This window comes from Erinaceus europaeus, chromosome 2, assembly GCF_950295315.1.
Source record: "Erinaceus europaeus chromosome 2, mEriEur2.1, whole genome shotgun sequence".
In the NCBI taxonomy this organism is placed as follows: Eukaryota; Metazoa; Chordata; class Mammalia; order Eulipotyphla; family Erinaceidae; genus Erinaceus; species Erinaceus europaeus.
Window position 1 is genome coordinate 188274742 of NC_080163.1, and position 14536 is coordinate 188289277.

General features: G+C 46.8%; 1 protein-coding gene across 1 annotated transcript in view; it reads left to right on the forward strand.

Moving 5' to 3' along the window:
* The window catches only part of LOC132532997 (uncharacterized), a 54951-nt gene extending 43680 nt beyond the window's left edge, over positions 1 to 11271 (forward strand). Inside the window, exons 9-11 of the mRNA XM_060172308.1 lie at positions 3 to 1247; positions 4487 to 5731; positions 9677 to 11271. Of these exons, the coding sequence (XP_060028291.1) occupies positions 3 to 1247; positions 4487 to 5731; positions 9677 to 10929 (3743 nt within the window). The 3' untranslated portion in view covers positions 10930 to 11271. The remainder of the gene's footprint in view (positions 1 to 2; positions 1248 to 4486; positions 5732 to 9676) is intronic.
* The last annotated feature ends 3265 nt before the right edge of the window (positions 11272 to 14536 follow it).

A 14536-nucleotide genomic window follows, 5' to 3' on the forward strand; every position in this document is an offset into this window, starting at 1 on the left:
AGGGAAGACCCAGGAGGTCTCCATGACACCCAGGAACACCGTGACAGAGGAATTCCTCGCAGCCTTCATGCAGAACATCAAACCTGAATTTGGAAACACCAATCTCCACCTCCTGATCACCAGCATATCAGACCAAGCTGCCACTGTCTCTGTCCTCAGCCACGCAGACCACACCTCTCAGAAGGTCACTGTGAGACCCAGGCAGACAGTCAAGGTCAACATAGGAGACAAGGCTGAGATGGTGGGTAGCACCACCTTCCAGCATGCAGTGGTGGTCCACTCTGACCAGAGGGTCTCTGTGCAGGCTGTAAATGCCAAAAAGGCTACAGCAGATGTGACTCAGCTCTGGCCCGTCAGTGCCCTGGGCACTGAGTACTTTGTGTTCACACCCCCCAGTGCTTGGGTCTCACCAGAGTTTGCTGTGGTGGCTGGTGCCACAGGTGCCAGGGTCAGCATGAAGCTGAAGGGGGCAGTGACATTCCAGGGCAAGTTCTACCCTGCAGGTCAGGTGCTGAGTGTCACCCTGCAGCCCTATGAGGTGGCCCAGGTGCAGAGTGATTCTGATCTCTCAGGGTCAAAGGTCACAGCCAGCAGCCCTGTGGCTGTCTTCTCAGGTCACAGCTGTGCCCAGAAACACACAACATCTTGTGACCACGTGGTGGAGCAGCTGCTCCCCACATCTGCCTGGGGCACCCACTATGTGGTGGCCACCCTGGACTCTCAGAATCTCTTTGACCTGGCCTATGTGGTGGCCAGTCAGCCCACAAAGTTGACCTACAATCAAGGAGGCATCACTGGGTCCCATCAGCTCGAGGAAGGAGAAGTAGCAGAGTTTGAGGTCCAGCCTTCCAGGCCACTCCACCTGACTGCTGACAAGGGCATCCAAGTCCTGCTGTTTGGCACTGGGGCCTCAAAGGATGGTGTTACCTATGACCCTTATCTGGTCCTGGTCCCAGATGTGGCTTCCTACTGCTCTTCCTATGTGGTCAAGACTGTGCCAGGCTCTAAAGGGGTGGCCCTGATGGTGGCACCAACCAAGACTACCAAACAGTTCACCTTGGATGACTACACACTTGGAGACCAGCTCACCTGGACAGCTGTGCCAGGCAGTGAGTTCTCCTTTGCAGAAACGGACCTCAGCTCTGAAGACACAAACCACGTCGCCAAGGCCCCTGCCAACTTTGGGCTGCTCACCTTTGGAATGGACCAATATATTGGCTATGGGACATCAACTGCCTGTGATCAGAGTGAGTGACAGCCAGTGACCCCTGACCTTCTCCAACTGGTGACTGGTTTATCCTTTCCCACTTATCTGCTCCTCTGTAGCTCTTGGCTCAGCTTCACTTTCCCTCTCTCACTTCCTTCTGCTGTCTTGAAGACTTCCTGGCTCTGGGATAGCTCACTTAGTATATATATAAAACAGCTTGTTGGTTTCTCTCTTTTCTCTGTCTCTGTATCTCTTTGTATCTCTGTGTCTCTCACTCTTCACTCTTCTCTCTCACACATCTTCTGTCTCTAAAGGATTAAAAATGATGACTCAAGCTCAGTTTGTTGCAGAGGGTTGAGGCTAGGCACTACAAAAAAAAAGAGAAAAACAAAGAAGAAAGGAGTAAAGATTAAGAAGAATAGAAGAATGATATCCCCCAAATTTGACCTGGGAGGCCACTGAGTGGTGGTCATAGTTTTATTCCTATGCTTCACATTAAAAAGGAGAGGGAAAAGAGAGAGAGAGAGAGAAACTACTTTCCAGCCACACTCCAGTCCTTCAGGAAAAGTATTCTTTCAAAAAAAAAAAATCTATTGGATAGAGACAGCTGGAAATTGAGAACGGAGCAGGAGAGGGGAGATAGAGAGGGAAATAGACACCTGATGTCCTGCTCCACCACTCGTGAAGCTTCCCCCCTGCAGGTGAGAACTGGGGCTTGAACCTAGGTCCTTGTGCATTGTAACATGTGCGCTCAACCAGGTGCTCTACCACCCGCTCCACCACCAGGGAAAGTATTCTAATGTGATTCAGGGTCCCAATCAGACATATGTTAATCAAAGCACAGAACTGTGCTACTGGCTCCCTGCAGTGTCTTTTGCCAGTCCTTAATCTGTAGTTTCTGTATTGGAGAGACATTCCAAGGGGAAAGTAGAAGTGCTAAGAGGGTAAAATGAGTCATATCAGCAATTTTTACAAATGAGTTTGGAAATATTTTGACTTTTTTTTTCCCTCCAGGGTTATTGCTGGGGCTTGGTGTCTGCACTACGAATCCACTGCTCCTGGAGACTATTTTTCCCATTTTGTTGCCCTCTTGTTGTGCTTGTTGTAGTGTTATTGTTGTCATAGCTGTTGTCATTGTTGGATAGGACAGAGAGAAGAGGGGAAGACAGAGAGGTGGAGAGAAAGATAGACACCTGCAGACCTGCTTCACCGCCTGTGAAGCGTCCTCCTGCAGGTGGGGAGCCTGGGCTCGAACCAGGATCCCTACACCAGCCCTTGCGCTTTGTGCCATGTGTGCTTAGCCTGCTGTGCTACCACCCAACTCCCATATTTTGACCTTTTAACAGCTAACACAGCAGTAGCTAGCTTCCACTAACCCATATTTGTTTTATTTACTTATTTATTCTTTCTTTCTCTAATCTTTTCTTTCTTTCTAACTTGATGTTTGCTCTGGACTCATGTCCTCACAGGTGTGTGATATCTCCTGTTTAACATTTTCACTCAGGGATAGAGATAGAGTTAGAGAGGGGATGGGTGGTGGTGCACCTGGTTAAGCGCACATAGTATGAAGCTCAAGGACCCACGCAAGGATCTGGGTTCGAGCCCCCATCTCCCTACCTGCAGGGGGGAAACTTCTCCCCTTCCTCTTTCAATTTCTCTCTGTCCTATCCAAAAAAAAATTAAATTAAAAAAAGAGAGAGAGATAAATGGCCACCAGGAGCAATGAATTTGTAGTGCCAGCACTGAGCCCCAGTGATAATTTTGGAGGCAGAGAGAGAGAGAGGACTATAGCACTGCTACACCTCTACATGAATGTACACTGCTACATTCATGAAACTTTCCACTTGAGGTGGGATGCAGGGACTTGAACACAGGTGTTCATACATGCTAATGTCTAAACTATACCAGGCACTTAAGTAGATTTTGAACTGTCCATTATCCCTTATATCTTTTCTGTGAGACACTAGAATTTCCTTACAGACTCCCTTTATTCAGCAGTCAACATTATGATCCGCACACTCTCTCTAAGACCCAGAGGACCTCTCTTCCTCCCTGCCCTACTCCTTTCTCAGCCTGTGAGAATACCTTCCAAGTGGAGGTATTGAAAAGTACCTACTTATTTCTGTTACTAGGGTGAATTATATTTCCAGTTTCACAGCCTTTTTACTACTATATTTGTTCTCTCTCATCCAAATAGACAGAAACCATAGACTGGCACCAGTATCCAGCCAGTTTGAACTCCATTGTGACTAAATCTATTTGGTTTGGGGAGGTTTTTTAAAAAATATTTATTTATTCACTAGATAAAGACAGCAATTGAAAGGGGAGGAGGAGGTAGAGAGGGAGAGAGACAGACACCTAAAGCCCTGCTGTACCACTCTTGAAGACTTCCCTCTGCAGGTGGGGAGCAGAGGCTTGAACCCAACTACTTGTGCACTGTAACGTCTGTGCTTAAGCAGGTGCACCAATGCCTGGCCCCTGGTTTGGAGAGTTTACATCAATACTGAGGTAGTCAGTCCCGCCAGAAGAATAAGCTCTTCGCTTTGTAGAATGCACCCACATGCAGTCATAATAACAGACTACACTTAATGTTGTATCGCAATTGACCTCACTTGTCTAGTCTCACCTGTTTGTGAGTTCAACTTCACTTTCCAAGTGCTGTAGATTCTGAAAGTAAAAGTGAAATGAGGAGAGTTGGGCGGAAGTGCAGCAGGTTAAGAGCACGTGGCGCAAAGCCCAAGGACCAGCATAAGGATCCCAGTTCGAGCCCCTGGTTCCCCACCTGCAGGGAAGTCGCTTCACAAGCTGTGAAAGATCTGTCTTTCTCTCCCCCTCTCTGCCTTTCCCTCCTCTCTCCATTTCTCTCTGTCCTGTCCAACATCGATGACATCACTAACAACAACAATAATAACCACAACAATAAAACAACAAGAACAACAAAAAAGAGTAATGAATGTTAAAAAAAAATATTGTAGAATGTTATGCATCTACAAACTATTGTATTTACTGTTGAATATAAAACATTAATTCCCAATAAAGAAATAAATTTTTAAAAAAATTAGCAAAACTAAAAAAAATATATATATATAAAGTTAAAATATATATATAAAGTTAAATGAGTGGTGAGATGCTCACTGCAGGAATAGGGAACAAGGAAGGAGTAGATTTGGAAAAAAGTACTAGTTAGTATGTTTATATCACCTGGACCACGAGCAGACATGGGGGTACTTCTCTGAGGGGGTTTAATAATGAGACTATAACTGCATTTTCTCACCCTAGGGATGTCACAGGAGGCCACTACAAAGACTAAGAACACCATGACAGAGGAATTCCTCACAGCTTTCATGCAAAATTTCAACCCTGGGTCCAGCAACGCCAATCTCCACCTCTTGGTCACCAGCATGTCAGACCAAGCTGCCACTGTCTCTGTCCTCAGCCATGCAGACAACACCTCTCAGAAGGTTACCGTGAGACCTGGGCAGACAGTCAAGGTCAACATAGGAGACAAGGCTGAGATGGTGGGTAGCACCACCTTCCGGCACGCAGTGGTGGTCCACTCTGACCAGAGGGTCTCTGTGCAGTCGGTGAACTTCAAGCCCTTGACAGCAGATCTAACACACCTGTGGCCCGTCAGTGCCCTGGGCACTGAGTACTTTGTGTTCACACCCCCCAGTGCTTGGGTCTCACCAGAGTTTGCTGTGGTGGCTGGTGCCACAGGTGCCAGGGTCAGCATGAAGCTGAAGGGGGCAGTGACATTCCAGGGCAAGTCCTACCCTGCAGGTCAGGTGCTGAGTGTCACCCTGCAGCCCTATGAGGTGGCCCAGGTTCAGAGTGATTCTGATCTCTCAGGGTCAAAGGTCACAGCCAGCAGCCCTGTGGCTGTCTTCTCAGGTCACAGCTGTGCCCAGAAACACACAACATCTTGTGACCACGTGGTGGAGCAGCTGCTTCCCACATCTGCCTGGGGCACCCACTATGTGGTGGCCACCCTGGACTCTCAGAATCTCTTTGACCTGGCCTATGTGGTGGCCAAGCAGACCACAATGTTGACCTACAATCATGGGGGCACCACTGGGTCCCATCAGCTCAAGGAGGGGCAAGTGGCAGAGTTTGAGATCCAGCCTTCTCGGCCACTCTATCTGACTGCAGACAAGGGCATCCAAGTCTTGCAGTTTGGCACTGGGGCCTCAAAGGATCGCATTACCTATGACCCCTACCTGGTCCTGGTTCCAGATGTGGCTTCCTACTGCTCTTCCTATGTGGTCAAGACTGTGCCAGACTCTAAAGGAGTGGCCTTGGTGGTGGCATCAACCAAGGATGCTGAACAGCTGATCCTGGACAATCACTCACTTAGGAACCAGCTCACCTGGACAGCTGTGCCAGGCAGTGAGTTCTCCTTTGCAGAAGTGGCCCTCGGCTCTGAAGACACAAACCATGTTGCCAAGGCCCCTGCCAACTTTGGGCTGCTCCCCTTTGGATTGGACCACTTTATCGGCTATGGGACATCAGCTGCCTGTAATCAGAGTAAGTGCTGACCAGTGACCCCTGACCTTGTCAAATTGATGACCTCCCCTCTGACTCTTTTATCTTTCTACCTTTCCTATGTATCTGTTCTTCTGTGACTCCTGGCTCAACTGAGCTGTCCCTCACTCTCACTTCTATCTGCTCACCTGGTGACTTTCTGGGGTCTTGAGATAGCTGACTTGATATAATAAACAGCTTGTTCTTTGAGGCCCTGGGTTTGAGCCCTAGAACCAAGTGAGACAATATAGTTCACCAGTGAAACTAAGTCAGTGGTAGAGTTGTACATGTGTGTCCTCTCTCTCTCTCTCTCTCTCTCCTATTCCCCCATTTCTCCTCTCTCTTCCTTTCTTCTCCTATCTCACTATCCTCTCTACCTCTCTCTGAAACAAATGAATGAAAATGGTTGCCCAGGTTCAGAGTCATTACACATGTTGTGGGTGAAGCAGTATAGAAAAAGTACACTGGAGTGTAGGAAGAGAAGAAGGATAAAAGAATAATATCCCCAAACTCATTGGGCATAAAAGCCTGTTAATAATGATGCTCCCATGGTGGGCGGGGTTCTCTCAAGCATGTAGAGCTGCTGTACATGTCTCACATGTATTGAGATAATTATATCTCAGGGCCCTGCCTAAGTGTATCTTCAGGCTGAACCCAAGGAAGCACTACCCCACCCCCAAGGTACTCTGCAATGGAGTACACAGAATTTAAAGTCAGACTTTCTGGGTTCTGGTCCCACCTCAGGTTGTATGACCTGACATGTAACTTTGCCTCTGTGGGCCTTGGTTTACACATCTGTAAAGTGGGCATCATAGCTGCATCCTCTTTGGTAAGACTAGCTAAGTGAGGCAGTGACATGTGAACATTTGTAAAATTACAGGAGGGGCAGCCAGGTGGTAGCGCAGCGGTCTAAGCGCACATGGTGCAAAGCACAAGGACCAGCTTAAGGATCCCTGTTCAAGCCCCCGGCTCCCCACCTGCAGGGAAGTCGCTTCACAGGTGGTGAAGCAGGTCTGCAGGTGTCTGTCTTTCTCTTCCCCTGTCTTCCCCTCCTCTCTCCATTTCTCTGTCCTATCGAACAACAATGACACCAATAACAACAACAATAATAACTACAACAACAATGCAAAAACAAGGGCAACAAAAGGGAAAATAAATAAATAAAATATAAAAAAGTAAAAAAAAAAAAAGTCCAGGAGGGCACCGGCCAGTGAGTAAGCACCCTGTAAAGCAGCTGATATTAGGAGGAGAGAGAAAGTAAAAGCTTGTAAACTCTGGAAGCTGGGGAGGAAAGGGTGCTTCTTCCATGTCAAGCTGAGACCCAGACACTATGGTCCCCAGTAATGTCAAACATCCCCCCAATTAAGTTCAGCGAGATCCAGGCAGTAGACTGGAGCCGTGGCACCACATGGGGCACCATGGATGACGCCAGGGAATCTGCACAGGTGGAGAAGTGTTTTGATGTCTGTCCTCTCTCTGTGTCTGTCTCTCCCACTTTCCTAACCTCTAAAAGTAATCAAGAAAGAAAGAGTGAAAAATCAGCCTGGACCCCCATGCCAGGATTTAGCTAGTGACCAAGAGATGCAGCACCAGGACCTTTAGCCATTTGTACAACATCTCAGCTCATCTTTGCACTGCATCTTGGATTTGTCTACATTCAAGATCCCATTTGAAAGTATTAGTGGTCCAGGAGGTGGCGCAGTGGGAAAACTTTGAACTCTCAAGCATGAGGTCCTGAGTTTGATCCCCAGTAGCACATGTGCCAGAGTGATGTCTGGTTCTTTCTCCTCCTATCTTTCTCATAAATAAATAAAATCTTTAAAAAAAAAAAAAAAAAGAAAATCATTTAAAAAAAAAAAGAAAGTATTAGTGACATTGTGCACCCTAGATTGTGTATGTTAATATTTTGCCTGTTAAAGTGAGCTGTGGCTGTGTGTTTTATAGTAGCTTATTCTACTTACCTACTTAGCATGGAAAAAAGGTTAAATTACAGTTGAACGGAGTGAGAAATATCAACTTGGTCACCTGTTAAATAGTAAAACTATTCATTGAAATTGGAAAAAAAAAGAAGGAAGGAATGAAGGAAGGAAAGAAAGAAAGAAAGGAAGAAAGAAAGAAAAAGGGGCGGGTGGTGACACACCTGGTTGAGCACACATGTTACAGTGCTCAAGGACCTGGGTTCGAGCCCCCGGTTCCCACCTGCAGGGGAAAAGCTTTGCAAGTGGTGAAGCAGTGCTTCAGGTGTCCCTCTTTCTCTCTCCCTCACTATCTCCCCTGTCCTCTCAATTTCTGGCTGTCTCTATCCAATAAAGATAATTAAAAAAAGAAAGGAAAAGAAAAGAAAAATCAGTCTGGGAGGCCACTTAGTGGTAGTATCAGGAAAGTACAAGTTCCTAAGTTCATTCCAGAGAGAGAGGGGAGGGGGGAGGGATGGAGGAGAAAGACACTTCCCAGAGATACTTCAGCCCTTTGGGAAAAGCAAGTTTGTGTGATATAAGGTCCTAAAAAAACATACGCCTATCAGAGCACAGAGGAGAGTCCTCAAGGCCCCTAAGTGTCTCTCATCAGCACTCTGTCTGTACTGTTATGGGTGGGTGTTAGCGGGGAGCTCCCAAGGGCATGGCCTAGGTACCAAGAGCGTCATGGGAATCATGTTACAGCTTGGTAACAACTAGGTTTTTTAAATATATATTTTATTTATCCATTTATTGGATAGAGACAGAGAGATACTGAAATGGAAGGGACAGATAGTGAGAAAGAGACACCTGGAGCACTGCCTCACTACTTGTGAAGCTTCCCCTACTGCAGGTGGGGACCAAGGGCTTGAACCCAGATACTTGCACATGGTAATATGTGCATTCTACTGAGTGAGTCACTACCTGGCCCTTTAAGTTGCTTTTTGCTCATTACCTCAGATCTGCTGTATTGTAAGACGCTGGGATACACTTGCACATTGCAACCCCTACACTCTCTCAAACACCCTGCAGACCTTTGCTCCACCCTACACCCACCCCTTCTCAATCTTGAACAATATCTTCCAAGTTGGGGAGGGTGTTAAAAAATACCCCCACTGCTTTCCAATTTTAGGGAGCATTTTATCTCCATTCTCAAAGCCACTTCACAACTACACACACACACACACACCCCTCTAACACACAGAAACCAGAGGCTGCGTGTGCCACCAGGATCCAATCAATTTGTGCCCCACTGTGAATGAAACAATTGTAGTTTGGGGAGTTCACATCAATATTCAGGCAGTCAGTTTTTCCAGAAAAATTATATGTTAAGGCGTTGTTTAAAAATGCACCCACAGGGTCTGGGCGGTAGCTCACCGGATTAAACACACATAGTACAAAGCACAAAGATCCCTGTTCGAGCCCCCAGACCCCCCCCTCCCCCACCTGCAGGGAGTCGATTCACAAATGCTGAAGCAGGTCTGCAGGTGTCTATTTTTCTCTCCCCCTCTCTGTCTTCCCTTCCTCTCTCAATTTCTCTGTTATATCCAACAACAACAGCAAAAATGGAAAAAGATGGCCACCAGGAGCAGTGGATTCATGGTGTATCACTGAGCCCCAGAGATAACCCTGGAGGCAAAAAAAAAAAAGGGACCCACAAGCTCACATAACAGATCACACTCAGTGACCATAGCCCACTATCAGTGTTGAATGCTTCAGTCAGCACCCGGGCTATGCCATTCACTGCGATGGTTTGTCTAGTCCCATCTGTATGTGAGTTCCACACCACCATCCAAAGTGTTGAGGCTTTGAAAATAAAAGTCAGAATGACTAGTGAGATGCTAGCTTCAGGGATAAAGAGAAAAGAAAGAGAACATTTAGGGGAAAGTTTCAGTTAACATGTTTATATCAAACAGAACAAGAGCAGGTGAGGTGTCACTTCTCTGGTGAAGGGTTGGATAAACAGAACTATGACTGTGTTTTCTCACCCAAGGAAAGAAACAGGAGGTCCCTATGAGACTCAGGAACAGCAGGGGGAAAGAATTCCTCGCAGCCTTCATGCAGAACTTCGACCCTGGGTCCAGCAACGCCAATCTCCACCTCTTGGTCACCAGCATGTCAGACCAAGCTGCCACTGTCTCTGTCCTCAGCCATGCAGACAACACCTCTCAGAAGGTCACTGTGAGACCCGGGCAGACAGTCAAGGTCAACATAGGAGACAAGGCTGAGATGGTGGGCAGCACCACCTTCCGGCACGCAGTGGTGGTCCACTCTGACCAGAGGGTCTCTGTGCAGGCTGTGAACTTCAAGCCATTGACAGCAGATCTAACACACCTGTGGCCCGTCAGTGCCCTAGGCACTGAGTACTTTGTGTTCACACCCCCCAGTGCTTGGGTCTCACCAGAGTTTGCTGTGGTGGCTGGTGCCACAGGTGCCAGGGTCAGCATGAAGCTGAAGGGGGCAGTGACGTTCAAGGGCAAGTCCTACCCTGCAGGTCAGGTGCTGAGTGTCTCCCTGAAGCCCTATGAGGTGGCCCAGGTGCAGAGTGATTCTGATCTCTCAGGGTCAAAGGTCACAGCCAGCAGCCCTGTGGCTGTCTTCTCAGGTCACACTTGTGCTATAAAACACACAACATCTTGTGACCACATGGTGGAGCAGCTGCTCCCCACATCTGCCTGGGGCACCCACTATGTGGTGACAACTCTGGACACTCAGAATGCCTATGACCTGGCCTATGTGGTGGCCAGTCAGCCCACAAAGGTGACCTACAATCACGGGGGCACCACAGGCTCCCAGCAGCTCAAGGAAGGGGAAGTAGCAGAGTTTGAGGTACGGCCTTCCAGGCCACTCCACCTGACTGCAGACAAGGGCATCCAAGTCCTGCTGTTTGGCACTGGGGCCTCAAAGGATGGTGTTGCCTATGACCCTTATCTGGTCCTGGTCCCAGATGTGGCTTCCTACTGCTCTTCCTATGTGGTCAAGACTGTGCCAGGATCTAAAGGAGTGGCCTTGGTGGTGGCATCAACCAAGGCTGCGGAACAGCTGATCCTGGACAATCACTCACTTAGGAACCAGCTCACCTGGACAGCTGTGCCAGGCAGTGAGTTCTCCTTTGCAGAAGTGGCCCTCGGCTCTGAAGACACAAACCACGTCATCAAGGGCCCTGCCAACTTTGGGCTGCTCCCCTTCGGATTGGACCAGTTTATTGGCTATGGGACATCAGCTGCCTGTGATGAGAGTGAATGATGGACAATGACCTCTTCCCCTGTGTAAATAGTGACCCCCTTTCTGGCTCTCTCACCCTTTCCCCTTCCCCACCTACCTGCTCTTTAGTGACTCCTGGCTCAATTGGACTGTCCCTCACTCTGACTCCCATCTTCCCTCTCCTGAAGATTTCTGGGGAAGGGGTGTTAAATAGCTCACCTGGAACTACATCCCTCTTATTTGAGGCCCTGTCTGTGAGCATGACACTGGATGGAATACATGGTCAGAAGCGTCTCAATGATGGTTGATGCTGGAGTGGTATTGAGGTGTGTTTCTTTTTTCTATTTCTCTGCACATATGAAATAAAAAATATATTTCCCAGTATCTATGGTATTGTTCATGTGTGAGGCCGCAGCTCTATAATGACAACTAAAGAAAGGAGCCAGAATGGGCGCACAATGATTATGAAAGAGTCTTCATGCCTAAGATTCCTAGGTCCCATATTCTATCCCCAGCACCACCCTAAGTCAGAGCTGAGCAGTGCTTTAGTCTAAATAAGTCAATCAATCTAGCTAGCCAGCTATCAATAACAAAGGAAGAAAGAAAGGAGTGGAGATACGGAGGGAAGACAGGTGGTGCCCAATCTCAAGAGATGTGAAACATAATTATAATGATGTCCTTTTATCAGTGTGTGGAAACCTGACCCCCCTCCCCACACACACACAAAGAGCACAAAATAGAGGAGACCGCAGTGAAATACGCAGATACAACCATAAAGAAAGAAAAAATAGTAGGAAATATGGAAGGGAAAAAAGCTCTACCTATGGGCAGGGGTAGATAGCATAATGGTTATGCCAAGAGACTGTCATGCCTGAGGCTCCAAAGTCCCAGGTTCAGTCCCCTGTACCTCCATAAAGAGCTGAACAGTGAGTGCTCTGGTAAAAAAAAAAACAAAAAAAAAAAAACCTATACCTATTTCTTCCCTCTGTCCTTTATATTATTATTACTATTATTTTAAACAGAGCACAGATCAGCTCTGGCTTATGGTGTGTGGGAGGATGGAATATAACATTTGGAGCCTCAGGCATGCGAGTCTCTTTGCATAACCACTATGCTATCTACCCCGGCCCTCCCCTCTGTCCTGTACACTCCCATTCATAGCCTAGGATGTAACTGGCTAAAGTTGTCAAAGTCAAAATGCCAGCAGGTGTTCAATGTGATTTTATTTTATTTTTTTATTTATAAAAAGGAAGCACTGACAAAGCCTTAGGGTAAGAAGGGTACCACTCCACACAATTCCCACCATCAGAACTCAGTATCCCACCCCCTCCCCTGATAGCTTTCCTATTCTTTATCCCTTTGGGAGTATGGACCCAAGGTCACTGTGGGATGCAGAAGGTGGAAGGTCTGGCTTCTGTAATTGCTTCCCCGTTGAACATGGGTGTTGACAGGTTGATCCATACTCCCAGCCTGCCTCTCTCTTTCCCTAGTGGGCAGGGCTCTGGGGAAGCAGAGCTCCAGGACACATTGATAGGGTTGTCTGTCCAGGGAAGTCTGGTCTGCATCATGCTAGTATCTGGAACCTGGTGGTTGAAAAGAGAGTTAACATACAAAGCCAAACAAATTGTTGACTAATCATGAACCTAAAGGCTGGAATAGCGCAGATGAAGAGTTGGGGGGTCCTCCATTTTGTAGATAGCTAGTAGGCATATTTTAGTTATATTCCAAAGGGCCTATGGCTATATTAGTTTTTATTTTTCCTTTTTCTTTTTTCCCCTGAGCCTGAAATCTGATATGCAGGTGGGTCCAAGTTATTGTCTGGGGAGATGATATCATGGCTGTAAAAAGGACCAGAAAGCTGGATCAGGGAAGACAGTAGCTCCCTAATATGGGAAAGGGGTATAAATATTGTTAGCTGTAAACCTCATTGATTTGATGTGGTCTGGGGCCCATATTCAGCTTAGGAGCCTATGTGACCTCTGCATCCCTGTAGATCTGAGCTCACATTCTGTGGTCATCAGTAGGAACATTCCAAGCTGCCCCAATATCGACCCATCTTCCTCAGGTGTAGCATAAAGTATGTTGTTCAGCCTCCCTTCGGAGGATGGAACATTCTCTACCATTGTTGATCCAAGTTGAGGGCAAGGTCCTATGGGGGCCCACAAAGGGGTCTTATTGTGTTGTTCCTGATAGAGATGACTGGTAACAATGGAGAGAGGGATTTATTCGAGTTCTAGGTCCATCTTGTCTATTTGGGAATCTCAGGACTCCCCGAATAGGGCCCCAGCTGATGGGGTGGCCTGATAGTGATTAAAGAGTCATCATTAAAGTATGCCAGTCTCTTGCCCTTATTCAGCTTTTGCAGTCCTTGCTTTGCTAAGGTTAGCTTTGGAGTGGATGAGAGAACTGTAATAGGAAGTAGGTGAGGAGGGTATCTAAGTCTAAGTAGACACTATTTCATTATGAACTTTATACTGACTCACTGCAGACTAATGTGTACTTTCGTTTTCAGGTATATATTTTGTCCTAACTTATGGATACATGTGAACATATACTCTATCTCACAGCTTGGCCTATATCTAGTTTTGGGACTTTGTTAGGAAGTAAACTACCTAGAATGGAATTAGAGAATACTATGAAAGGAAAGGTCTCAGTAATGAGGGTGATGGGTTGACATTCCATGCCTGACGTCTCTGGACACAGTCTGAAGTGAAGCATGCTGAGGTGGCACTCGTTGCGTTTATTAGGTTGGGATCGGCAGATGCAATATCATTTGGTATGAATTGAGAGAAGCATGCAGGAAAGTGAGGCCCACCCTAGAGGTTCCAGGACTGGGGGAAATATAGGCTCTAAAGAGGAAGCGGGTGGTCTGGGAGGTGGCACAGTAGCTAAGGCACTGGACTCTCAAGCATGAGGTCCTGAGTTCGATCCCCGGTGCACATGTACCAGAGTGATTCTTCTTCTAGCATTTGCCCTTCTTCTGTAGCCAGTCAACAGCGTCAGGTTGAGCCTGATGTAAAGTTTTGAGACCTCCTTTGAATCTGGAGAGGTGGCAGTCGTTGACTATGTGGGTCATGGCTGGTTCTTTCTCTCCTCCTAGCTTTCTCATGAATAAATAAATAAATTCTTAAAAAAAAAAAAGAGGAAGCAGGAGGTTCCTGCTGTCTTAGGGTTTAAGAAGGCAATAGATAGTTATTGCTAGAATCACATTATTTGGCAATTGGGCTAACTTTGAAATATCCCTTTGTTAGGATTTGCTGTATCATACACACCATCACCATAATTTATGTCTTTTGGCATTATTTGTATATAGCTGTGGTTCAATGTGATTTTAATGTTTTCTTTTGCTAGAAGGTTGAACAACCTTCTTCTCACCCCAAACCTATCTTGACCACTATCATTGCCCCCTCAAGAACTGAGACCCTGAAATCCTTCAGGAAAGGGTGAGTCTAGAAGGAACAGTTCCATAATTACATTAATCATACAAGAACCAAACAGTAAATATGGATTACGTTGGGCCAGTAATCAGTAGTACTCAGAAGGCCCCTAGCCAGGCACATTTATTTAGTTATTTATTTATTTTTACTGCATCACTACTACAGAGCTCTGGCTTATGATGGTGCTTGGTATTGAACCTGAGACTTCAAAG